At 40.3% G+C, this 26,386-nt stretch overlaps 1 protein-coding gene across 3 annotated transcripts in view; it reads left to right on the top strand.

Moving 5' to 3' along the window:
• The window catches only part of slc4a10b (solute carrier family 4 member 10b), a 29,633-nt gene extending 3,925 nt beyond the window's left edge, over positions 1-25,708 (top strand). For all 3 annotated transcript variants that reach the window (XM_037110314.1, XM_037110313.1, XM_037110315.1), the window contains 24 exons: positions 5,257-5,338; positions 7,474-7,626; positions 7,732-7,870; positions 8,364-8,524; positions 8,788-8,973; positions 11,194-11,282; positions 13,031-13,188; positions 13,566-13,653; positions 14,312-14,458; positions 14,550-14,653; positions 16,635-16,809; positions 16,965-17,098; positions 17,396-17,641; positions 17,762-17,867; positions 18,269-18,430; positions 18,806-18,919; positions 19,047-19,208; positions 20,430-20,681; positions 20,820-20,888; positions 22,394-22,567; positions 23,754-23,873; positions 23,989-24,053; positions 24,137-24,230; positions 24,597-25,708. In XM_037110314.1, coding sequence (XP_036966209.1) covers positions 5,257-5,338; positions 7,474-7,626; positions 7,732-7,870; positions 8,364-8,524; positions 8,788-8,973; positions 11,194-11,282; positions 13,031-13,188; positions 13,566-13,653; positions 14,312-14,458; positions 14,550-14,653; positions 16,635-16,809; positions 16,965-17,098; positions 17,396-17,641; positions 17,762-17,867; positions 18,269-18,430; positions 18,806-18,919; positions 19,047-19,208; positions 20,430-20,681; positions 20,820-20,888; positions 22,394-22,567; positions 23,754-23,873; positions 23,989-24,053; positions 24,137-24,212 — 3,162 coding nt within the window. In that variant the 3' untranslated portion in view covers positions 24,213-24,230; positions 24,597-25,708. The remainder of the gene's footprint in view (positions 1-5,256; positions 5,339-7,473; positions 7,627-7,731; positions 7,871-8,363; positions 8,525-8,787; positions 8,974-11,193; positions 11,283-13,030; positions 13,189-13,565; positions 13,654-14,311; positions 14,459-14,549; positions 14,654-16,634; positions 16,810-16,964; positions 17,099-17,395; positions 17,642-17,761; positions 17,868-18,268; positions 18,431-18,805; positions 18,920-19,046; positions 19,209-20,429; positions 20,682-20,819; positions 20,889-22,393; positions 22,568-23,753; positions 23,874-23,988; positions 24,054-24,136; positions 24,231-24,596) is intronic.
• The last annotated feature ends 678 nt before the right edge of the window (positions 25,709-26,386 follow it).

Genomic DNA, 26,386 nt, shown 5'->3' with positions numbered 1-26,386 from the left:
ACAGGAAAGTATTTGAGGTCCTACCTTGGGATAGATTGTGTTACAATTGTAGTAATGCCTTAACATCCTGACACTGACCAATAATAAAATGCTCTGACAAATAAAAGGAAAATAAACCCATTAACTGTGGCTGTTGCAGGCCTTTAATAATCCCATACAACTGATCTTTTTGAACAGTATGTACCTGCCTACCTGCCTGCACTCTGCCCTTCGCTCTCTGCACTCATTGTGTATGACTGGAGTCCTCCCCAAGGCTACGGATATGTTGCTAATGCTATTAGGGAGTTAGTGGCACAAGAGTGGCAGAGAAGGTGCGGCCAACATTTCCAATGCTAGCTTGACAGCAGTGAGCTGTGTTTATTTTTCCACATTCATTATGATGGTATTACATGATTTCTTACCCGTGAGTGAGACATGAGGAAGATGGAGGTATGACAACGATGTGCTGCGCTCACAGTGCATAGCTGCTGAGTCTGTTGTTCAGCAGCTACCTCGGCTAACTTGTTAGCATAAAGCACACACCTACTGCAGTAAGGAGTCACTGTTGCGTTGGGTTGCCTGTTCAGTCTGTACATTTGTGTTTGTGTTTACATCGTTGTGGCATTTAACAGAGTTGTTATGTATGTATCTGTTAGACTTCATAAAGCTAATTGGGCTTGTTGAATGTAGCGAACTAGCTGCTAACGCGTCTCCCTGTTTCAGAGGAGTGGCTCTGGAGGAAAGCACCAACCAACCCCAGCTTTAAGGTGCTGGACACTGTACTGTATATTTAGAACATATAGCCTATTTATGGTCAATTTCTCCATACTGAATTTACTTTTGAAAAATAAATTACTATTTTAAGTATCACTTATTTATTCGTTACCTGTGTAGCAACAACCAAAACTTAATGAGGCCTAAAAGAAGAAGAAAGATGCTTCCTTATTGCATAGATTGTGCTACCTTACTGTAAATACCCCCAAAATTCTGCAGTATGCTTCAGCAGGCTTTATTTGTTTTGACTTTTTTTGTTCCAAGTGCTCTAAATTAAATTAACTCTAGTAATACAATCAAAACTATGCATCGCTAGCACAGTCTGATGTCGCTGTATTGGTGTTATTCCTACAAGATCATAATTATCACTTGCCTCAACAGTGTTGGCTGGTATTTTGAGTTTGTGTGTTGTATATTGTGTGTGTCATCATGGCAAACGTGGTCCCAGAGACATTAATTGGGATCTACCAGAGAGGTGGGTTTGACTACTTTGCCAGATGTTAATATATCCGTGGACAGATGTGGTCACCGTGATAATGTCACCACTGTGCAAATGCAGTCGCAAAACTTCAAAGGTGTAAAGTTTGAAGTGGCCATCCGATGAGTACATGGCGTTGCAACAACACCAACGTGGCATTATCAGTTGGACCATCTTTACACTGTACATACCAGTGTAGGATGGCTAATTCAACAGTGAGGCATGCTCACTTCCTCTCAATGTACAAAAATATCCCAGATAAGGATGCTGCCATCCTGCACTGGCCCCCTTTCCGTACCTGGCTTGTGCATACTGGACCGAAATTCACACAAAGTTTTGGTTGATTCTGAGAGAAAAGACCATTAAATGGGATTTGTGTCACAGAAATTAAATATGACTGACTTCTGCTGAGCTGGCTGTGTGAAAAGTTATGAAAAAGTGAACCCTGACATGGTTATTACAAAACAAGCATTGTTTGTCAGCACAGGGCAGATTTAATATGGGTTTATGTGGCAGGTGTGTTAGTAACAAATACTGGCAGTTTAATCTGAGCGGGGATGTTGATCCCTGCCCTGTATATTTGTAGACAGATTATCAACATCAGCCCTGTGGCCTGGCCAGCCCATGTGGTACTGCAGCTGTGAACAGCAGTGCCCTTCATTATTATAATGCCTCGATGGTCAAATGGTGTCTGGGGGTGAAGAAGGCTCAGGGAAAAGCTGATATTCAGCAAGCTTTCAGGATAAAAATGCCCATGCTTTGAATCTGTTTGCAATTTCCAGGAGACAGGATTGATCCATGATGACTCTCTCCAGTAATAGCGGCAGTTGTATGTTTGTTTTGCTTCCTCCGTCCCAGCTGTTGCTGCTTCGATTTACACTAAATAACAGTGCCAAATGAGTTTTACTCTTAAGTCCAAACCACTGATGCACTAATCAACACCAGCTTGGTGCTCAGCTCAGATAAGTAATCATGTCTAAATATTGGCAGTGTTAATGAGTCACGCATTTAACAGATTGTTCAGAAATTATTGGAAGAAATCAGCTGTTTAGTGTAAGAACAGTGTCTTTTCCCTTCTTACATTATGAATGCATTATTTTTTGTCATGTTGGTGCTTTAAATGTAACACATAAAGGATATTGTCTGGTTGTAATCACAGTATCTGTGTTGCTCGGCAGTGGTGTCATAAAGTCTGTCAGTCCAACAGTTCGATCTAGAGAGAAAGTCAAGACAATGATTGGATTCTCGTGACAGTTGTGGTCTAAAGAGGATCAAACCTCAGTCCGGGGTGATCCTTTTAATCAAGCACCACCAATATAATGCATCACAGTTGCATGTGTCCAACTCTTCTGTGCACCACAACATAAGTCAATGAAATCCTGTTTGCTTGCTACAGCATGTTAACATGCGAACATTAGGGCTACAAAGTTATCAGTGATGTCAGTAAGATAAGTGTAAAAATGACAGCTTTTGACTGAACAGAACTTAACGTGCTGGTCTTGCCATTTTGAGGATTTAAAAACATTTATTTTTTTACTTCGACTTTTGTAATGATTTACATGCAATTTTCTTGCCTTTGGTCAGAGCCCAGCTGGCCATTTCCAGGCTTTATGCTAAGCTAAGTGTCTCCTGGTTGAGGCTTACAGAGCAGACAAAAGACTGATGTATCAATCTCCTTATTGAACTCTCAGCAGAAAAGCAAAAAGCCGAAGCAAATCCTTGGCAACATTTAATCACATGCCAACGCTTTCCCACTCGTGCTCAATATATAAGAATGGGACTCACATCTTTATTTTTCATCCATCAGAACATGGTTTTTGGTGTTCATTGAAGTCACTGGCCATTGGTTGTGGATATTTAGTCCTCCATTTATCTATATTTTATTGACAATAAAATGAATTACACCACCCAAATTTAAATGGACTTTTTGCTCAAATCAGCCCTTTAAGCTGCTTAAGGCAAAATATTACATAGCCATGTTTGTTGGGACTTTGTTTGTTTCAAGAGAAAATATAAGAGAAGTGAAGTGGCTTTGCACTTTAGAAGAGCTGGGGTGGTTGATCGGAAATACCTTTGCCAGACCAACCTTAGTGATACTTTATTCCAAGGTGGCAAAGTTTTGACCTGCTCTACTCTAACATCTTTAATTTTGCATTAGAGAATAGAAATTGTGTATTGTGCCTTTAAAACATCAATAATTATAATCCAAAAGGAACATTCTGCATGTCAGAGGTACTTTTTAACATCAGCTTATGTTCCTACTTGTATGTTCGCAAAGGGTATTTTTTTTGTATATTTTGCTGTATTTGCCTCATAGTTTTCTATTTTTGCTCTCTGCACCAGCATTAATTTCAGGATCAGTGAGAGGGCTGTTCTTTATGTTCCCGTATAGCCTGAAGAAGTATAGTGGTGACCAGTAGCCTCACCCGACCCAACCACAGGCCCTTTATGTACCTCTCCACATGGGTTATGACGCCTTTCCCATGTTTTTATTGGTTGAAGCGGAGAATGTTCATGCCGAGTTGTGATTATGCGCTTCTTCCAGATTCAGAACTCTTCGGTGTCATTTTGAAAAGTTGTGTTCCTCATCCCTGCAAATAATAATTTCTGCTGGTTTTCCCGCTTGCCACCTACTCATTTTCTTTCACGAGTATTACATAAGCAGGCTGACATTCACACCAGAAGAATGCTGGTTCCATCAGTGTTCTGACACTGATCAAGTAGATCCATGTGCTCTCTAGGCCCTCTCCTGTTATAACCATGGTAATGACTGCAATTCCTCTTTGAACTGTCAGACTGTTTGTCATGTAACCGCTAATTAACTTTTGTCTCATTTTGAACAGGTGTGCCTGTCAAACAGACTTAAAGGAGACCTATTAAGCTTTTTTTTTTGTTTTTTTTCTGACCTCAAGTGTTTTAAATTACTGCATCTGAACGCCTCGTCAGTAGTCCCACCTTTAGTTCCATGACTTTGTAACATCACACTACCTTACCATGCCACACATTTGCATCATTTGTGATGTGGCCAAAATTTGGCTTTGTTTACATTAGTGGCGCTGGCTCGGGAGTGTGTGAGCTGACCAATCAGGGGAGACTGGGTATTGAGTTAGGGGGACCTTAAAGAGACAGGAGCTAAAACAGGGCAAATCAGACAAAGGGTAAATACAATTCTGCAGCACAAGACCGTAAGAGGAAACTAAGGTGTTTTTTGAGCATTAAGTCATGGAAACCTATTCCAGTATTAACTTAAAATAAAATTATGAACCTATAAAATGAGGAAAATGTGCATAATATGTCTCCTTTAATGACATTTTAGAGGTTAATCAATATTCTCTCTTGTTGTCTGACAAAATCGGACAAATGCCTGTTTTTTTCCTCCTCTATATTTGAATGGCCTGTTAAAAAAACATGGGTAATACTTTCTAGAAAGCCTCCATAACATCATCGTTGACAGTTATAAAACAGTTTCATTTGTTTTGAAATGAAGCCTGGTGAATTGTTTTAGCACTCTCCTCTATTTAACAAGTGTAACGTGTTGCTGGAACTTGATAAGTGGGCGGCAGAAGAAAATGGATAAATTAAATTGAAAAATAAAAAAAGGCCATTTAAGATGAATACAGTGTACTTTGATTAACTTTTTGTAAATAAAGTCAAGCAGTGATTCACCTTTTTAGCTCGCGTCCTATGAGGTCACTGCAAAGGAAACACCTTGACCACAACTGTAGGTTGGTAATGTATTGTTCCCATAATGAAAAGCTTTCTGTTTGGACTAAGATGATATTCTTCCTCTTCAAGATGAGATGTGCAATTAGTAACCGTGGCAACTGCGCTATGAGGTTGGTTAATGTGTTTGTTCATAATGCCCTCGACTGTGAGGCAACACCAAGTCAACAAACACTATCTCATGCTATGTTCAGGATACATTAGTGTACTGAAAGACTTCCACTTCCAGATGAGTTGTTGATAAAGCTGAATAATGTTTATAATGTTGTAATGTTGAAAATGTGTTTGTGCGCGTCCAACAGAGGAGTGATGATGAGGCCGTGGTGGACCGAGGAGGAACGCGAAGCCAACAGGGAACTAACTTTGAGAAAGAAGATCTTGAAGGTACGCGGACAGACCACGAACGCATCTGGAATACAAAAAGGGCTTCAAGCAGTTGAGGGCTTGCTGCAGCTGAGACCGCCTACTCCGTCCTTGCAACTGCTGCCTGCCTCTTGACAGCTTTTTTCATAGTTAAAAGATAAGAGCAGAGTGGGAGGTAGAAAACTGTGGGTGAGGAGAGTTTTCATCGGTAATTTCATAACCACTGAAAAAAACGCGGACAATCAAAACAAATATACAAACAACTTAAGGTTGGCAGCTTTTCTGAGCTGTATCTGGAGACACACAAAGCAAAAATCTGCCTAAGGCCGCACACATGTTACAAAAGAGATTATGATCCAGATTGGCTCATCAAATAACAATATTGCTTATGTCCTGTGCGTGGGTAAAGGCATATCTGGGTTTTAAACTTGAAATAGGCTACCAAATACAGAATACCTCAGTTAATTACTCCTGCCATGCATAAACACAGGCGTTTTGGCGTAGCTGTGGCAGTCATCCTGGAGAGCACTGTATGTACTGTACAGCTCGTGGATGACTGAGTCTCCGTGTCATACTGCAGTGAGCTGAGTGGGCTGACTTACGAGTGCAAACACAGACATGCTCTGCCTGTCTTTCTCTCACTCGCTCGCGCTGTCTCGTACCTGCACAAACACAAACGTGGATACGCAGACTGTAGCCGTGCAGCGAAATGCTAAAAAGAACGGACGCGTGAATTAACAGCCAGGCAGCACCAATTCACACATCCTCGAGAATATGTGCTGTAATTTGGAAACGAATATAGTAGATGAAAATGTAAATCCCTTAATTATGACATAATAATAACATTACATTTTACACATCATGTATTTGAACTGCAAATTCACACTTTGCTTGTTTTGTTGTACTGTATAGTATACTACTATTCTTTGAAATACTCTGCTATGCTATGACATGACACATACCAATGTTATGCTATGCAATGCTATACCATTCTATGCTATACTTTACTATCTGCTATGCTATGCAATGCTACTCTATCCTACTATTCCATACTATTATATGCTATGCTATATTATGCTATAGTATGTGACATTTTTCTGTGCTTTTTTACTCCACTACATTTATTTGATACCTTTAGTAACTAGTTAATTTGCAGATTGCAGGCTTCATCAGAACCAAAGTGCAGATTTGAATTTGAATAATCATAAAGATGCAGAATATTGAATCCAATATTGGTCAGGCTAGTAACAGGTTGACCCATAGTTTACACCTAAGTTTACATTTGTTGCAAAAATGTACTTTTGATACTTACGTGAGAACACATAATATCAGATACAACTACTCAAGCACTATTGATGACATTCAGTTTTACAAAAGTAATATTGTAACATAGTATCTTTACTTTATGTTATTTTAACAACACTGCCAGTAAGTAACATTATATATACCTGCTGACCATAAACTCTATTTAGACATGATTTTTCACATATTTTCACATTTGACCCCTCATCGATTCACTTATTAAATGTTGTAAAAGATCAAAATAATTCACGGTTTATTTTGTAACATGAAGTTATTAAATTATGGCTTTTTCACAATGGTGATAGCATAGATTATTGCTGCCTTTCAGTTGATATTTTCAGAAATAAAACAAAGTATCTTCTCCAGATATTCTTCAAATAGAGATGTTGAAAGAAAATTATCCTTTAAGCCCATGATTTATCTTTTACAACTTGTTCCCTTGCTGTTTTATCTTATAACTGAACCAAATGTCTCTACGAGAAAATGGTTGAATAATCCCATTTTTTTGCTTTGGCAAGGTCATTTTGAGTGTGTTTCAGTGAACAGCTATAACAGGCGGTAATAATTTGATGCTCAGTGTGGCATGGTGCATTATCTTGCAGCAGTCCGCATTATTGCATTTTATCTGCGATGCCCTTCATCCTGGTAAAAACACTCAGAAACCCATACTAAATAATATAAAGCTTAATGGAGTCACACAAAGACGTAGTGCTAAACCATGATCAGTGAAATCATAATGATTATCTGTAAAGCTTCTGAAAGCGTGCGCACACACACACACACACACACACACACACACACACAGACACACACACAGGTTGATCCTCCTCTAACCAGCGTGCGATGTGTCCCAGGCCACAGGACTCTCTACATCGGGGTCCACGTCCCGTTGGGCAGCACCAGGCACCGCAGCCATCGCAGGCACCGTCACCATGGCAACAAACACAAGAAGAGGCTCAGTGAGCGGGCCCCAACCTTGGTGGAGGGTAGAGAGTCTCCTCTTTATGGTACATCGCCACAATCATGGAAGTGCATTAATTATAACCCAAGAATAGTGTTTCTGCTGATTATCTACACTTCATATGACCAGAAGCGCTTCCTTGTGTTCCCAGACACTCCCTCCCAGAGAGTGCAGTTCCTGCTCGGCACTGAGGATGATGATGAGGAGCACATTCCTCATGACCTCTTCACGGAGATGGATGAAATCTGTCTGAGGGACGGAGAGGATTCCGAGTGGAGGGAAAGTGCCAGGTACTGCCAGACCCTCATGACATTAATGTAGCATCTACACTCAGTCATGACCTGCATGTCATTACTCAAAGCTCTGATTGAATGGACAGCCGTGGTCATGATCCCACTCATACTGATGAATGACGTGGCCGGGAGTGCAATGTTTGTGTCGCCATTACATTAATTGGATTTCACTGGCGTAACTGCGAGGGGGGGAATTTCCTTGATAATTGTCGATGCTGATGAAGGCATGGAATTTATTTATCAAGTGAATTGTGGTCTTCAGTTAAAATGGCAAATCAGACATATTTTATTTATAGTGATACCCTGTTGAGAGGCAATAAGGAAAGGGAGTAAATGAGTAAAACTGAGAAAGAGAGTAAGAGATATTAGAGCTAAATGTGAGGCTGAGATGGACCCAGAATGCGAGTGTTGTTATTGCAGCTAGAGCAGATGGCTGGACAGTTTGCCGTCTGCTGGCCTCTCTTGACTGATACTGAAACTTCTGTTCCAGGTGGCTGAAGTTCGAGGAGGATGTAGAGGACGGGGGAGAACGTTGGAGCAAACCCTATGTAGCCACTCTGTCTCTGCACAGCCTGTTTGAGCTGCGGAGCTGCATCATCAACAGCACCGTGCTGCTCGACATGAGGGCGAATAGCATTGAGGAGATTGCAGGTAGCTACTTTAATGAGATTTACAGTTTTGTTTTTTTTTTTTGTCAACTCGAGGCGGCTGAACTCAGAAAATTGTTGCCAGGGTGGCTTCTACATTTTGTACGTAAACATGCTTAAATTGCACCGGGCTCACATACACGTACCTTTCACGTACTGAGGAGCTATTTACAACCCTGTGATGAGTTTGTAATGTAGGAAAATGAACTTACAGACTCTTTGAAACTGGGAACATGAATCCAAATAACATGTCCGTGTCTACCACAGACATGGTCTTGGACCACCAGGAGTTATACGCGCCTCTGGGAGATGTGCTCAGAAAGAAAGTACGGGAAACCTTACTGAAGCAGCATCATCACCAGAACCAGAAGAAGCTGGCTAACCGCTTGCCAATCGTTCGTTCACTTGCCGACATGGGTCGACGGGCATCTGAGCTCCACCTGGACAAGAATGGTAAGAAAACTGGACAACTGCAATTAGAGTTTAGTCTCAAACCAGTCTCTGTCCCATTTTATTCTCAGTTGAACTCTAACGCTTTCCTGTTCTTCTCCTGTCGAAAAAAAAAATAATTTTAGTACTTGGTGTATTAACAGGGCCACAGAGCTGTTGATGTCATGGTTTTAGGTTTTAGTTCAGTTATGTCCTATTTTATTTGTAGGTTTTCTTCTGATGGTCCATGTTTTGTCTTGTACTTCCTGTCTTTGTCTTTTCCTCACGTTTTTTCCTGTTTTATTTGTTAATTAGTCCCTGTTTATTGAAGTGTTGTGTTTTTGGGTACTCTTAGTTTGTTCATCTATATTTCCTGTCTGTGATTGCTTGCATGTCCTCTGTGTTCCATGTCCTTTTCTGGTTTGTTCTCAGTTTTGTTTTCTTGGTTTTTCCTTGATATAATTTTGCCTGGTTTTGTGGCGTGCCTTTGTGAATTTTTGAATTTTTGTCACTGGCCTTTTTTTTCTTTTATTGCCTTCATTTAGATTTTTTGATTTCGAGCTTTGTTATGAAGCTTACCTTTTGTTCAAGCCAACAAAGCCAGCTAGGGCTGGGTCTCTCCATAAGTTGGTTGTGTTTAGCTTCTGAAGCTTGAAATAACATTAGCCTGCTAGCTTTACTAAGAAAGCAACTGAAAGAAATAAAGTAGTAGGAGCTTGAAGGAAAGAAACAATGCTGCCATCAATGTAACTGGGCATCTCCGAGTCACCTAACAGTTTAATCAGTTAACAGGTTCAATAAGAAAACAATGACGGGACACAGAGACATAGTGAATTGACCAGCAACAACAGCTCTTTTTTATTTTCTCTCCCTTTTGTCACAATGGGCGTCTTTTTGCAATTCACACAAACTACTGTCTTGTGCTCTGTAGCGGTGGTTGGTGGGGGAATAAATCATGCTGTTATGATGGCAGAGGACTAAGTGGTCAGTGACTGTCCGTAATCGACGATGCCATCATCCATCAGCACTAAACCTACCCTCAATTGTCCCTCTTGAAACTGGTCCCAACCCAGTGATAGGGACTGTGGAAGAGGTCCCTTACTTTTTTTTTTCTAAATTAGCATTTTTTTTCTCATGAACTGACTTTGACTCCTTCTGGCCTCTATAATTATATAAATGAAACATTCTGAGGAGGAACAATGAGTCTTTTGTTCAAGTTGTTTACAGCGTATTGACATCTTGGGTCCCAAGTTGACGGAACTTATGTTTAATGGGGTTGCAATTCGAAAAGGCTTGAGGCTCCTCAACTGGATCCTGGTCAGTTGTGTTTGAATGTGGATACTTTGTAAATCTACAATATGTCTGTATGTGTCTTAAGCATATGGTCCTAACTTGCGTATGTTCCAATCTTTTCTTGATTCCTGATTCTACCCGCCATCTGCCCACCCACCTGCCACAGCCTCAATGAAGCCAACAGGTGCTGGTTGAAACAGTATGCCCGTGTCCCTTTACCATACTTAAATAACATATTGTGGAGGGGAGAATTCTCATGATTCGTGTTGATATTGGCAGCTCAAAATAGGTTGCTTTTGTTGGATAGAACTCATTGAGCTAAGATGAAAAAAACAACATTCAAAAGTACGTTATATAAATATACAAATTTGTTTTTCTGTTGATCTTCACAGTACAAGAACTATTTGGTTGAATTTTGGGCTAAATTTAGTCCAAGAGAGGCTTCTAATTGGAAGCACTACTTGCCAATCTCATTGCCAGCTACTGTACATTTTATAAGCTTCAGGTTTGCCAAAACCACATGACAAAATTAGTTACGCAGAGCTCACCAAACTGTTTGAGAAATCATTTTCTAGTTTGCTAAGACTCTTAGTGGCCCATCATGAGCAATTTCATTACACTGGTGTTTCATTTTCAATTTAATTTCTAAGTGACAGTGTCTGATAAGCTCCACATCCTGCTTTGTGAGCGTATTAAGTGTTGTAATTAGTGTTAATTTTTGACCCTGCTGTTTACTGCACACATAAATTAAACCAGACCTGTCAGGCATCTTGGCAGTAATCACGTGAGCGTAAAAGCCGGTGATCTGTGTGATCCTCTCTTTTGTTTTTCCTTTGTAGAGATATTCTTTATACTTTGTCAGTCTCATTATAATTGGTGAAATCATCAGCTGCTGAAATGTTGTAAAAAGTTCTGTCTTTGACTCATGATTCTCCTGGCTGTACTATTCAGATCAGATGTCTTCCTCCCAATCTCAGTTAGCGGGTCCAGATGGAAAAGGGGACGCCAGTAGAGATAACAGTTCTGTGGACTTTAGCAAGGTATAGTCAACACACTGCAATACATACAGTACTGTGTTTCTCAAGTTATGGGCATAATGTCAGAAAACTTGTGCTTCACTTAAAGGTGCAATATATTACATTCAGTGACATCTGATTACAGCATTTGACTCTCCAAGTCCAGAGCCGCTAGCTCAGGATAAGATTCTTAAATATTGCATCAATGCCAAAAAGTGACTGACTGGACTTTAATCAGAGTTGGCTTAAGTATAATGAGCTGGCATGATATAAATGTACATAACAGTAGCCCAAATATAATTCTCACTAAAAGTATGTCATATTTGACAGATATGAGCCTACTAATATTTGTATTTGTGTTAAACAATGAACAGGAGGTCAGTGTAAAGGTCACTGCTGCACCATGTAAAGGTAATAGGGAGCCACTGAGAGAGCTAATGTGGAGGGATCTTATCTGTGTATAAAGACTGTATATATACTGAATGTTAAATGATATATCGTAAACACACACACAAAAACACTTTCACCTTAGAAACATTCATTGCGATAATGCAGCTAATACTGGGTGAAAAAATGCACAAAATAGACAAATAAAGGCTATAACAGTGCCTCCTTACTCACCTATTTTCTGTTATGAACAAAAATGTATACAAGCCTGCAAGCAAGGGACACACCAGCACACACACACCCACAACTGCCATCCGTGAGTGAGTGAGTGAGTGAGTGAGTGACAGAACTGCAAACCAAATGCATCCTTTGCTCTGACGGTCATCTAGTAAGGGATTAGGATTATAACCATGGTAAGTACGATAAAAGTCATGCAGCACTGATGATAACCTCATGACACCCATACACGGCAGACACAAAGACCAAATCCCCTTGCGTAGTTTGTGTGCGTTTAACCTCATGTCGAGGTCGGCGTTTGAACGGCATCATGCACTCTGTCCTTTTCACCAAATCATTTATGGGATGTGCTCTGCTTATACGGAGAACTGTTGAACAAACGAACGACGCCCCAGGCTACACAGCAGCCCTTCTATTACACATACGACTTTCACATTTGAAAAACACGGCTCCAGCAGGTGATTATTATCTGCATATTATTGTTTCCTTGATACACATTATCTGCCATGCTCATGTTTTATGGAAGTCACGATCCATCAGCATATTAAAAAATGTTCCTCAGAGCCATATGAACTGTATGAAGGAACAAACAACACTCCAGGCGACACTTGTCAACTCCACATAATTATCGCTGAAAAATCAACACCTCTTAATATTCCCCAAAAATCTGTACAATGCAGTTGCACTACATCAAAGAGTGGATAACAGATGAAGCTACTGTAAGAGGATCAGATCCAGGGTCAGCTTTTATACGCTTTTAGGCATCGCACTGGTGGGAAATGAACGATACGGCGTCCTAATGAATTGTTGTTATGCAACAGGTCAAACTAACATGTATGGTTCCGTAATCTTTTGTAATATTTCATTCTGACACATCTGTGTTGTATTTGAATATTACACACAAAGCCCGCGCAGCTGGACTATATTTAGACCAGAGTCAAGTTGAACCATGGAATTTTAGGCTTAAATGCGAGGATAAACGTGCGTGATAATGACTTATTTATAGAATGCACTTTTGAACATGAATGATCTCTTCTCAAAGCTTGCTCTCAGTCAAAGCAGCTTAGAAGATAAGCTTAAAGGAAAAAAAAGGCGTCAAGGCCCTTTATGTGACACTCTTAACACTGTACCGTGTGCCCTTCTTTCAGATAGACCTTCACTTCATGAAGAAGATCCCGCCAGGGGCAGAGGCCTGTAATGTCTTAGTGGGAGAGCTGGAGTTTCTGAACAAGCCGGTGGTGGCGTTCGTACGCCTGTCACCGGCGGTCCTGCTCAGCGGGCTGGCAGAAGTCCCCATCGCCACAAGGTTACTGCAGATGATACCGATTCAGCTAAATCTGTCAGAAATATCTCTTATTTATCCTGCTGAACCCCGTCTGATACCCAGTAATGTGCAGGGATTAAAGGCAGTTTCTGTCAGTTTGGTTCCAAAATCCACAAATAAAGCTCGTCTACACGCAGGCAGGTGAGAGAGCGAGCGATTGTTGAGACGTCATCTGATATGGCAGCTTGAGTGGGACGCCAACCCACAGATATCTGCAGATGTTAGCATGCTGACCCGCTAACTCCAGTCAAGAGTTTTAGATTTGAGGTTTTTTTGCTCTAATCGCGAATGTGCATCTTAGTGATTTCTGATTCAGATTTGATTTGGCTGTGCATTCTCATACCTGCGTCTGCTTTTAGGTTCCTGTTCATTCTTTTAGGGCCTCTGGGCAGAGGGCCTCAGTATCATGAGATCGGGCGGTCGATTGCAACACTTATGACAGATGAGGTAAGAATTCACCGAAGAACCTTGTTTATTTATCCAACAGTGTTATTCATTAATGTGTTAAAGAGGGTGAATTGTTTTGAATGTCAACCAGATGTCGAGTTTCTGCAGGCACTTTGCATAAATTCACAGTCCAGCCGAACTCAACAAATTCCTGAAGTGATGGAACATTTCTCAGCATGAAACACAGCTCAGAGCTTCTATGACATGTTTTTGGCGATTAGTCAGCCCTCATGTCCTCCTATTTTGTCCGCGATTTAGGCTGCCATCTATTATTGCAGAGACAGAAACTTGGTTTGACAGTCCACACTTTGTTATAGACTCTCTGGAAGGAGCTGACTTGGTTAAACTGCACATTTTATAGGGGGAAATTGTGAGCCAGTGGCACAACGCTGTTTTTTGGGTAGAGCTGCAGACCATTAGTCGATTAGTCCATCTGAAGAGACTCAATCGCCAGTTCTTTTGATGATTGATGAATAGTTTCTGACATTTTCCAGACAAAATATAATTGATTTGTTGGTTCCAGCTTGTTAAATGTGATGATCGACTGCTTTTCTTCATCATTCATGACAGTAAATGAAGAGTCTTTGGGTTTTGGACTGTTGGTTGGTCAATAGAACCAATTTGATAGATAGACCTTTTTTTGTTTTTCTGTCTGCAGGTTTTCCATGATGTTGCCTATAAAGCCAAAGACCGCAACGATCTGATCGCCGGGATCGATGAATTTCTCGATCAAGTGACTGTCCTGCCTCCGGGAGAGTGGGACCCCTCTATACGAATAGAGCCACCGAAGAATGTACCTTCACAGGTCAGTCGGAGTTTAGACAGCTGGTTGCCTTGTATTTCAGTTTGTAAAAAAAAAAATAAGAGAAGCTGACTCTTTTGGAATTGTGAAACAGGAGGGGCGGAAGAAGAGTAACATTTTACCGAATGGATTAGTAGAGGGTGAAGAAGAGGAGGAGCAAGATGGCCACGCGGGTCCAGAACTGCAGCGGACCGGAAGGTAAAGTGAATTCTGATCAGCAGGAGCAGAGTGTTGAGTCTTAACCTGCAAAGAAATATTATTTTGAGCAGTGCTTCATACTGAAATGTGGACACAATGCATGATGTCAGCGCAGCATGCAGCCTACTCACTACTTTGTTGCAGAGAATTTATTTATAATTGAAGGACTCAGCCTCCAGAGAGTAACACTACACTGCATTTTGTCATGTTTTATAATTAAGAAGAACTTAGGAGGAGACGGCAGTACATGTAAATTTCATGTAAGTGTTGATATTCTCCCAGTGTTAGAGTTGATTCATCCAAAATGTTTCCAATAGAGAGGACACTAATGCTGACAAAGGTCAATAATGCTCGGCATGCAGAAGAGTTTTATGGAACAGAATGTTTTCAAAAGTGTACGGAGACTTGTCTATAGTCAAGCCAGTAAACTGAAAATGTCTGCAGTGTGCTCCCTGTAAGGCTGACCGGCTAACCGTGGGTAAACCTGGTCTGTAGTTGTAGTTATGAAGTGGTTTCCATAGAAACATCCTGCCTCGAGATGTCTATTTGCAGCTAGACCTTTCGATCGGTGAGGCCCATCACACGCAGGGGCTGAAAACTGGTGAAAAAGAAGGCAAGTTAGAGTAAAACAATCTAGTACATTTTTTAAGACTGCAGTTGTTAAAATATGCATTAATTTATGTTTCTTCATCTTTGAGAGGATGCACCTTCACACGTTTTATGTTTTCGTCCTGAAGCAAAATCAGCACACTAAGGTACAAAGTCAGCACACACTTACAACTCTTCAGGACAAAGTTGACTAATCTCAATTTCAAAATTATATTCAGTTCAACCAACATGCAAACATCTTGGCCTAGTGGCCTTCATCAGAGCATGGAGGCAAACGGAAGTCATGCCACAATCTTACGTTAACATTAGAATAGTTTTGTTTATTATCCTTTTGGAAGACATTTAACACCAAAGTACTTCACATCACCACCAACAACAAAGAATATAAATGCATCAAAATGCAAGTGACACACCCGACATAACACATGAATTTATTTAAAGGAGACACATTATGCTCAATTATCAGGGTCATGATGTTATTTTGGGCTACTACTAGAACAGGTTTATAAGCCTGACATGCTCGAAAATCACATCAGTTTTCTCCCTCTGTTCAGTGCTGTCTGAAACACTCTGTTTTAGCTCCCGTCTCTTTATGAACCCCCACCAACAATACCCAGTCTGCTCTGATTGGTCAGCCCACACATGCCTGAGAGACAGAGCAGCTGTGTTACATCAATTCTTACACGCCAAACTAGCCACAAGGCAGAAATTATGAAAATGTGTGACATGGTGACATAGTGTGATGTCACATAGTCACAGGATTAAAGGCGGGACTGGTGATGACGCGTTTCAGGAGCAGTGTTTTCTGTAGGAGAAAAGAATTTCTGCTGGTGTGGACTTTGACCCTTTTAACTTTCAAGACCTTTTGTCTTTACTGAACAATGATGAAGGAAAAAGTGAAAGAAGAAATATAACAGGTCTCCTTTAACAGAGCGCGAGATATGAAAGATCTCTGAGCACAGTGGGTTCACAGAGGTGGGACCCTGTACTTCTGTCCTCACGGTAACAACTCATTTTCACCAGAGAGAGGGTGTGATGCATCACTGATGATTGCCCATCCATTTATCTGCCACTCGGGTCTCACAAAGCAGTGACATGCTGTGTTGTTGCTAGACGTATTAACAGTCTTTCTGTGTTCTTGTGAAAAATTCCACGCAATGAAGTTTTGAATGAAGTTCAAAGTTAAAAAACGTGGGTTGGCATGGCATGAAACTGAGAATGGTCAGCTTCTCCAAAAGATTTGTGTGTGTGTTTCCTTTGTACCTTTGGATATTCACCAGTTGGAATTTCTATGACTGTTTCAAAATATCTGTTCTTTCATTGACATGTAAATAAATGATACCAAACATTTCTTTCGTCTTTATATTTCCAGGTGGTTTGGCGGCCTCCTCCTTGACATCAAGCGCAAGGCGCCCCACTACCTGTCTGACTACACTGACGCGTTCAGTTTACAGTGCGTGGCCTCTTTCCTCTTCCTCTACTGTGCCTGCATGTCCCCTGTCATCACCTTCGGAGGACTTCTGGGCGAGGCAACAGAAGGACGCATAGTAAATCCCTTTCCCCTTCACTCTGAATGCTCACAGTGTTCCGCCGAGACTGGCTGTGCAGTGCTGCAAACCTTAGACCCGACAACAGTTCTACTATGGTGAGGATTTCTTTGATTAACCACCTGTCAATAATCTCTCCGTCCGTTTTCCCCCAGAGTGCAATTGAGTCGCTGTTCGGAGCCTCTCTGACTGGAATCGCCTATTCCCTGTTCGCCGGGCAGCCGCTCACCATTCTGGGCAGCACGGGACCAGTGCTCGTGTTTGAGAAGATTTTATTCAAATTCTGCAAGTATGCTCTTTTTTTTTTTTCATGTGACCGTACATGTGAATCATCTTCGACTGCCTGTTCATTTAATCTACACATGATGCATAATGTCATGATTACACTGATGGGAGTGGGTTCTATGGACGCGGGTGGACCAAACATCTGGCCTCCTATAGATCATTAAATATTCTGATTATATGGACATATAGCAATTTGTTTCATTCTGATAGTGACTTCCTGTCATCCACCAACGTAAGCAATCATTATCTGACATGATTTGATTCCTCACAGCGATTTATTCCCCCTTCTATCTCCTCTAAGGGAGTATGGCTTGTCCTATCTGTCGCTGAGGACCTGCATCGGTCTGTGGACGGCTTTCCTCTGCATCCTGCTGGTGGCCACAGACGCCAGCTCCCTCGTTTGTTACATCACACGTTTCACAGAGGAAGCCTTCGCCTCGCTCATCTGCATCATCTTCATCTACGAGGCCTTGGAGAAACTCATCCACCTGGGGGACCATTACCCCTTCAACAAGAACAACAACCTGGACAAACTCACCACATACTCGTACGTGAGCAGGGGGGAAAAAAAGAGAATAGTTACTATATTCATCTTCTTGGAAGTACTGCAGATCTCTGCCAGTTGAGGGGATTATTTAGTCACCCAGATGTTCATGTGCTTCCACAGATGTTCATGCGTCGAGCCCTCTGACCCCACCAATGCTACTCTGAAGTATTGGGAGGTCACCAATGTCACCGCCTCAGAAATCTACTGGGAAGCGCTGGAGGTCAAGGTACCACCCACACCCACCTGGTTAATTAAAGAAAAGAAACTAAAAATAAGTAAATCATTCTCGATGGTTTTATTCTGTATTTAAACAAAAGACAAAAAGAAAGAAGAACAAAATAACAAAAAGAATCAGATATTATTTAGTCACACAAAGACAAACTAAAAAAGATACATTTCCGCCTTAAAGTGGCACGCTCTCCCAGATGGAGGAAACTGAACAGAGCAGATTAAGGGCATGTGGGCTGGATTATATTGGATTACTCATGGCAAATCACTATAAAAGCAAATTGTTTCATACCCAGTTAAGTTTTTCATGGATGCTCATGAATACCATTTGTGCAAGAGTTACATCTACCGCTCATCATGTGACTAGTGTGAACGCCTGCCCTCTACCTGTTGTTTCAGGACTGTATTAAGAACCGTGGGGAGTTTGTGGGCAGCGCCTGTGGCCCCAAGGGGCCCTACGTTCCCGACGTCCTCTTCTGGTGTGTCATTCTCTTCTTCTCCACCGTCATCATGTCCTCCTTCCTCAAGAACTTCAAGTTCAGCAATTACTTTCCCACTAAGGTACATTATAATCCATCCATGGAGACGATGCTTGTGCAGCTGCTGACCGAGGTTTTTGGTCATGTAGCATGGTGCAGTGGTACACTCTAGTGGTGAAATATAGGTACTGCATCACAGAGAGAAGGACATTTAGAAAAAGAGGTGTCCTATTTCCTGTTTGCAGTTACACTGGGTGGAGTCATGGCAGACCAAAGTGTGGACATGAGGTTCAAATTTCCCCACCAGATGTTTTTAGTGGGAGAATGTCAACATCTTGTCTTAAATAAATCACTTTATATTTTATGTTTTGTTAGAAATATCTGGTGGGCTAACATTTGGAGCAAGTCAGATGAAAATAAATGAAACAACAATGTTTGATCTTCTCCTCTCCACCAGGTGAGGTCAATCATCAGTGACTTTGCCGTCTTCTTCACCATCCTTACCATGGTCCTAGTCGACTACGCTTTAGGGATCCCCTCCCCGAAACTACAGGTTCCCAGCGTATTTAAGGTGCGCAAAATAAGTTCACCAGACTTATTTGATCAACAAATTGCAAACTCACAACATTTTTCAGCAAGCTGCTGGTCATGTCTAACCAACAACAACACCTTTTTTTTCCCCCCTTTTTTGAGCTCAGCCAACCAGAGATGATCGGGGCTGGTTCATCAACCCTCTGGGGCCGAACCCCTGGTGGACCGCAGTCATCACGGTGGTTCCAGCTCTGCTCTGTACCATCCTCATCTTCATGGACCAGCAGATCACAGCCGTCATTATCAACCGGAAGGAGCACAAACTCAAGGTACTTGAGTCCTGGCTTTGAATTTTAGTTGCACACTAGTGTTGGCTTAGGAAAAGAAAACCCCGAATATGTTCGCCATCAACCCTTTTCTTTCATGACTAACGCGAGACAAAGAGGAATGACTGGCTGTGATTTTATCAATGTGCAATATTTACTGACATAAGGACTAAAATGTAGTTAAAAAAATAAAACCTTCACCCAAAATCTCTTTTTATTGTCACTGATATAAAAGAGGATGACATATTCTCAACAGTTTCCTATGCTATGCACACAACATCTGGACTTTACTGGCAGCAAACAATTACGAGTACAGACTCTGAATATTATTTCTGTTGCTAAGATATGTCTTTATTATTATTATATTATTTATCAGATTTTCTTGAAAATTTCAGTGGATCCAGATGAGACAAAATCAATATTTTTTTTGGTATTTAAACTTTCCACAAAAGATTTTATCGTATCTGACGATAAAGAATGCAGCAGAGGGCAGAAAGTGTCTGCTCTCTTGCTGTGATGATACCATCATAAGGAAACATCCAAAAATGAAGCATGTCTTGATTTACATAAAGCATAATATAATCATAAAACATATAAGTCAGTGCAATTTTTTATTTGCCAAGCATGACATTGGCAAAATGGAAATTATGAGAAACAATTTTTTTGTCTAGAATAGATCGACTGAATTTTTTTTATAATCTGATCAAAATGACAAAAATGCCAAAAAAAGAGACGAGGTTGAGTAAATATGAAAACAGTTAACAGAAAGAACATTCGACACTCCTCCTTCCACTCCTCCTACAACGGAAGAGTCAAAATTCTTACTCTTAAACTTGCCGCACATCCATCAACAGACCAAAGAATTCATAGTATAAAAGTGCTGTAAAAAAAACCAAACTTATATAATGGCGACTGTGTCCTCATGTCCTTTCCCTCCTTTATTTTATTTATATATGCAGGCAGGCTGCACAGTTGTGTTGCCAAAGAGATGCCGTTTTGTTCCAGCCAGTTGTGTTTTTTCAGAGTTGTCAGCGGTTCAACTAAGAAATTCCAACTTCAACTTTGAGTGGAATACACACATAATACTGCATACAAATAGCTGACAAAATAAACACTACATCAGACTGCATTATTAAAGCTTGTGTGGCATCTTGTTGACCCGCGGGTCTAAGTTCAGCATGAGCCCAGCTGCGACTTAACTACTCGTCCCCCACCCCCTTTCAGAAAGGCTGTGGGTACCACCTGGATCTGTTCATGGTGGGGGTCATGCTCGGCGTGTGCTCTCTGATGGGCTTGCCCTGGTTCGTGGCGGCCACCGTCCTTTCCATCAGCCACGTCAACAGCCTGAAGCTCGAGTCGGAGTGCTCAGCTCCCGGGGAACAGCCCAAGTTCCTCGGCATCAGGGAGCAGCGCTTCACCGGCCTCATGATCTTCACCCTGATGGGCTGCTCCGTCTTCATGACGTCGGTGCTGAAGGTCAGACGTTGCCTTTTTGTTATTTGGGCATTTTGTGTCACTCCCTCATTTGATATTCCTTGGTTAATTATTGAGCGCAGCACACGAGATCGGCTGAATGAGAGCAATTACTGACACAACACTTTTCTTCTTCCTCAGTTCATTCCCATGCCCGTCTTGTACGGAGTATTCCTGTACATGGGAGCTTCTTCTCTCAAAGGCATCCAGGTAACAACGATTCAAAATTTCACTGAATTTAAAGCAACGCCATGTAACTTTTGAAGTCATTCTGGAGAGAGATGGTTAATTGTTGAAATGTCATTCCCAGATTGTCATGTATCATGCCTGCGGTTTAACGGTTCACAGTTTGGTCGACTTGCATTTGTTATTTGACGATTGGGGCATGGGTCTGGCGTACCCCGCCTCTCGCCCAGTAAACTCTTGGATCGACTCCAGCGCCCCGCAACACTGCAAAGGATACATGGTTACAGTAATGGATGTACGGGTGGAAAAAAAGTCTAAACAATTCATTATCGTTTTGCAGAAATTAACATAGATTTGGTTTAAAGTATCACTGCACAAGGAAACACCTGTCTGCTGCTGTCTGTGGTTTATTTCTATGTCTTAATGAAACTAATTTATGTTAACAGTAAATCGCATTGCAGTAAATTGTTTATCACACAGATATTTTTTGGTCCTTCAGTCTTAATGCTCACACGGGCGTGAGTTCACTTTTTTTTTTTATTTTGGTCTGCACTCCCAAATTTAAAGCATAATTATCTTACACGCAATCACGTTTACAGGCTTAATTTGTATTTATTTATTTTATTTTTTTTGTTGATTATCCGCATGGCTCAGATTAGATACGCACAGTCGGTCGGTGCGGTTAAATTTTAATTTGTAGGCGCTCCAGATAATCCGTGTAGCCATGACAGGGAATCGCCTCCATATTGTCTGGCTGCCCAGATAAAAAGTGTTAATTGGCCTCCAGTGTGTTCCCAGCACTTACAGAACACCTGACTGTTATTTAATTGCCCTGTTTGCTGCTTATTTTTCTTCACTTTTCTCAAAGTACTTTCTATTATTGGTTTTGACAATTATATTTAAATTAGGACAAATATTTTTTTTGGGGAAAAGAAAGAGTGTTATTGCACAGGTGTCCTTCTGTCGCCTGTTGTAGTTACGCATCCGGCAGATGCGAGTAACTTTTAGCGTAATAGATGTTTAGTAGGCGACGCGCTCTTTCGCTTAGCAGAACTTTCTGGTTTTAAAAGGCTGCCAAAACAACGACCTTAAAGATGCTACAAATCTTGATTTGAGAGGATTGCTCTCTGTGGGTTTGACACATTTAGAAACACTTTTTCACTACATGTGCACAGGGTTGTTGTGAACTTTCTCAAAAGGTGAAGATAGATAAGAAACAAGTGACTCCAATCTATTTTTTTTAATGATAACAATGTATTGAAAGGCATCGCTTGCACTAATGAGTCTGCTGAGGATTCTCAACTCAGTGCTGCTGCTTCTGTCAACTTTATTCCACTTGATGGAGTTTCAGCTCGTTGTTTGCAGGCTGTTTTGATGCTCTGATGCTTTGTTGCTCTGAAACTGCTGAATGTGTAAATATTAAAGGTTACAATGTGTCAATGATGTGTTCACAACTTGTGTACGCTACCCCCAAGTGGCCAAGTCAGACACAGCAGATTTAAGGATCGCATGTCACTTACCTTCTGCAGTTCTACGACCGTCTCACACTGTTCGGGATGCCGGCTAAGCACCAGCCAGACTTCATCTACCTACGACACGTACCACTGAGGAAGGTGCACCTCTTTACCATCATCCAGCTCACCTGTTTGATTATGCTCTGGGTCATCAAGACCTCCAAGGCGGCCATTGTTTTTCCCATGATGGTGCGTAAACAGTGCGTAAACAATTACACAAACTGCGGCAGCATTTTTTGTGTTAGTGGGGCTCAGTGTGTTAGTACAGCTTTTATTTAGCCACTGCGGTCTGTTTGGCACCTTTTATGTACACTGTGATTAATGTACACTGTAAAGAATTTAACTGGGTTATGGTAATTTTACAGTGCATCTACCGTAATTTATTATAACAGTATATTACCATTTTTGGATTACAGTATATGACTGTAAAATAACAGTGGGTGTTGTGGTTATTTTACAGTGCATCTACAGTAATTTATCTACAACAGTATAATACAATTTTTTGGATTACAGTACATGACGGTAGGATAACTGGGTTATGGTAATTTTACAGCACATTATACAATAAATTTTACAATTAATGTTTAACAGTATTTTACAATTATAAAATAAGGTAGGATAGTGTTGTAAATCCACTGTAAATATACAGCAATTTGTTACAGTGACTGGAGAATAAAATAAGGTCCCTAGAGCACTGTTTGCAGCTAGAAAGGTGGCAGGGTTCGCCACATATAAACAAAGTTCAACAGTTTTTTTTTTTCCCCCTGCTTCGTCCGACCCTCTACCATCTCACATCCAAAAATAGTAAGAATAGTATAGTATAGAATAATAATAGTCTCAGTAATAACAATGGAAAAAATAATGAAACAAAAATGCTATTTAAAAAATAGAATAGAATAGAATATGATGTTCATGATCGGGAAGGACAATACATTTTTATCCCGTTTGAACCGAGTTATGAAACATAAATATTATATTTTCACACATTTTCACTGTCTTTTATATATATATATATATATATATATATATATATATATATATATATATATATATATATATATATATATATATATATATATATATATATATATATATATATATATATATATATATATATATATATATATATATATATATATTTTTTTTTTATTTTCTTGAGGTTATCTTAAAATGACATCATACTGTATGTGTCATTCATGGCACAATTCAAACAGGATCAAAAAATGTATCGTCTCTCTCCCTTCACTACCATTTTTTTTCTGAAATAAGGTATCACAGTGGTCTCGATGTGACTTTGTATCTCCATTTAATCCATCAATCCAATCACCTCTTCAGCACAGTGACTCATTTCTTCCTGATGCTTTGCGTTCTGCAGGTGTTGGCTCTGGTGTTCATCAGGAAGCTGATGGACTGTTTCTTCACCAAGAGAGAGCTGAGCTGGCTGGACGACCTCATGCCAGAGAGCAAGAAGAAGAAGCTTGAGGATGCTGAAGAGGTGCTGCCACTCTCTTGAGCAAATAGCTCTGTGCTGTTTAACAACATGTTAGTCCGTTTTTATTTAATTGGATTAATATTTGCGTGCATTTAAGCTTTGTTTTATTCAATCGCAGGAGGAGGAGCAGAGTATAGTGGCAGAAGATGACGGAGGAGTGCAAGTGCCATTAGAAGGATACAAGTAAGCGATATAACACTAACATGTACACAACTCTTTTTTTTCTCATTTTTTTTAATTCATTTACCATGAATCTGTTGTTGCAGAGGGATACCCATCATCAATATCACAGATGAGATGTCAAAAGGTTCTTTTGGAAACACTTGGAATGCGAACAGCTAAAGCCAGCAAATCATTACGGTAAGACTTCAGCACCCTGATTACAAAATGCTTAAGACCAAACCCTGTATAAAGATAAGACAAAAACATGTAAATCTGCAGGGAATGCCAAATGTCAACTATATGTTGTACTGTTGTACTTTGTTTATATGTGGCGGACCCTGCCGCCTTTCTAGCTTCAAACAGTGCTCTGGGGACCTTATTTTATTCTTTCTACATATTTCAGATTTTGCATTATTACTTCAATGATATTGTAAATATTAGATAATAAAATGATTTTGAAAGTCAACTCATGAACTACATGGTGCCTCTTTAAAGACAACACATGCTTGGTATACAGTCTGCATGTCTGCTAATTGCATGTGTTTTCTTCCTTGGTGCTGACAGTTCACTCACAGTATTTCACAACGACCAGTGTGCACGATGAGACGTGTTCGATGATGAAGACGGAGGACACTGTTGTGAGTCTTTGTCCTTTTCTGTGTGTTTTTGTAAACAAATCTATATATAATGCTGCAGTGTATCAACCCTTTAAGTGAAGTCTTGTAAATCTGTGTGTGTGTGTGTGTGTGAATAATCTGATGTCATGAACTCGTTAAACCTCCTGCTGGTACTTTCTTGTGTTGTTACTGTCAAATTTAAGACTTTCTCAGTCTGGATACTGGATCGCTCACACTGAATGTAAACCACCAAAATGTAATAGGCCGGTCTTGCTGAGAGACTGTTTTCCAGTTTTTTGTCCTTGGATCAGTTTGTAAAAGTCTTTTTATACACTTTGTATTTTGAAATACCGTGACATAAACATATCCTTCAACCCTTTATCTGTTTATATACCAATTCCTTATGATTCCTTAGGCACTGGATATGATGTGAAATTAAATATGAAGTATTTTAAAAGCCCATGATCGTTCCTGACCATAACCATATAAAAAAACGTCCTTAAAAGCCATATATAAATATATAGAAATCTTTTAACGTGAAAAGTAAAGTACACATCAGCCTGTGGATGTCTTTATATCAGCCAGGACTGCTCTGATTACATTGTGATAATGTTTCTTGAGAGGAATCATTGCTTTAAAGTAACTGATAAAGGGCAACACTGTACCTTCATCGTTTGACAACCAAATGCAATAGCACTTTTTTCGTCAGAATGTCAATATTATATTTATGCAAGCAATTATTTATCTATATATTATATTATCTATATTTTGTGCACTATATATCCTAACAGAGAATTGCAGTATTTTGCCTCCTGGTGTTGATGTATTGCTTATATTGTAAATGTCAATTTTCATGATTACACAATTGGTTTTAATGCTTGTATAAAGTTTGATGAATCATGACATTTAAAAGCTTTTACCATTATGGCATTTAATACGCCTGAAGAGTTCAATGAAGCCGGAATAGAAGAGTTTATTTCTAAAAATATATTAAATGATTCAATTATGTTCTGTGCATCATGTCAATGTTATTTTGACTTAATACATTTCTATGACCACTGTTGTCTTGTTTGTCTTGTTACTGTCACACATGCACTCGACCGTAACACTGCGTCCAGAAGTTAAATTTGAAGTTCCGCTCCATGTTCTGTCACACAGTTCCAAAAACAACTGAAGATAGAATATAAACATTGAAATATTTTGTACTGTAGACACAAGTTGGTTAAAAATAGCTGAATATACAAAATATATGGGAACAGAGGCCAACAACATTCATTCTCTATACACGAGTCAGGTGTTCCTGTAAATTGTTAATATGGATTCTCATGAATCGGCTGCTTATACGATGACAGTGATGGATCATATGTACACCTGTGTTTTATTTTTAATTCAGTTTTTTTGCAGTCCCAGTAATCTGCTCCTCTTCCCTGTCCTTAATATTCAAAGCAAGTAGTGGGCAGCATATCGTTGGAGTAACTGCTAACTGCCACATAATGTAGTAGTTAGCTCTGTTAGCTGTGCCGCTAGCAGTCAGGAAGGGAGCTTGGAGCACCAGCTTTGGGGAGCTTTGGACCGGGATGGGGCCAGGCTAGCTGGTTAGCTGGTTAGCATGCTCAGTTGATATCTCTGCTCCACAGTACATCGACGTCATCTCAATTGCAACTAGAAGTCGTACATATTGCATCTTTAATGATGTTAACTTGCAGCAACTTTATCGTTGCTTAAAGGTGATCAACA

This window comes from Acanthopagrus latus, chromosome 9, assembly GCF_904848185.1.
Source record: "Acanthopagrus latus isolate v.2019 chromosome 9, fAcaLat1.1, whole genome shotgun sequence".
Taxonomy (NCBI): Eukaryota; Metazoa; Chordata; class Actinopteri; order Spariformes; family Sparidae; genus Acanthopagrus; species Acanthopagrus latus.
The sequence above is the reverse complement of the archived record's forward strand: the minus strand, read 5'-3'. Positions and strand labels throughout refer to the sequence as shown.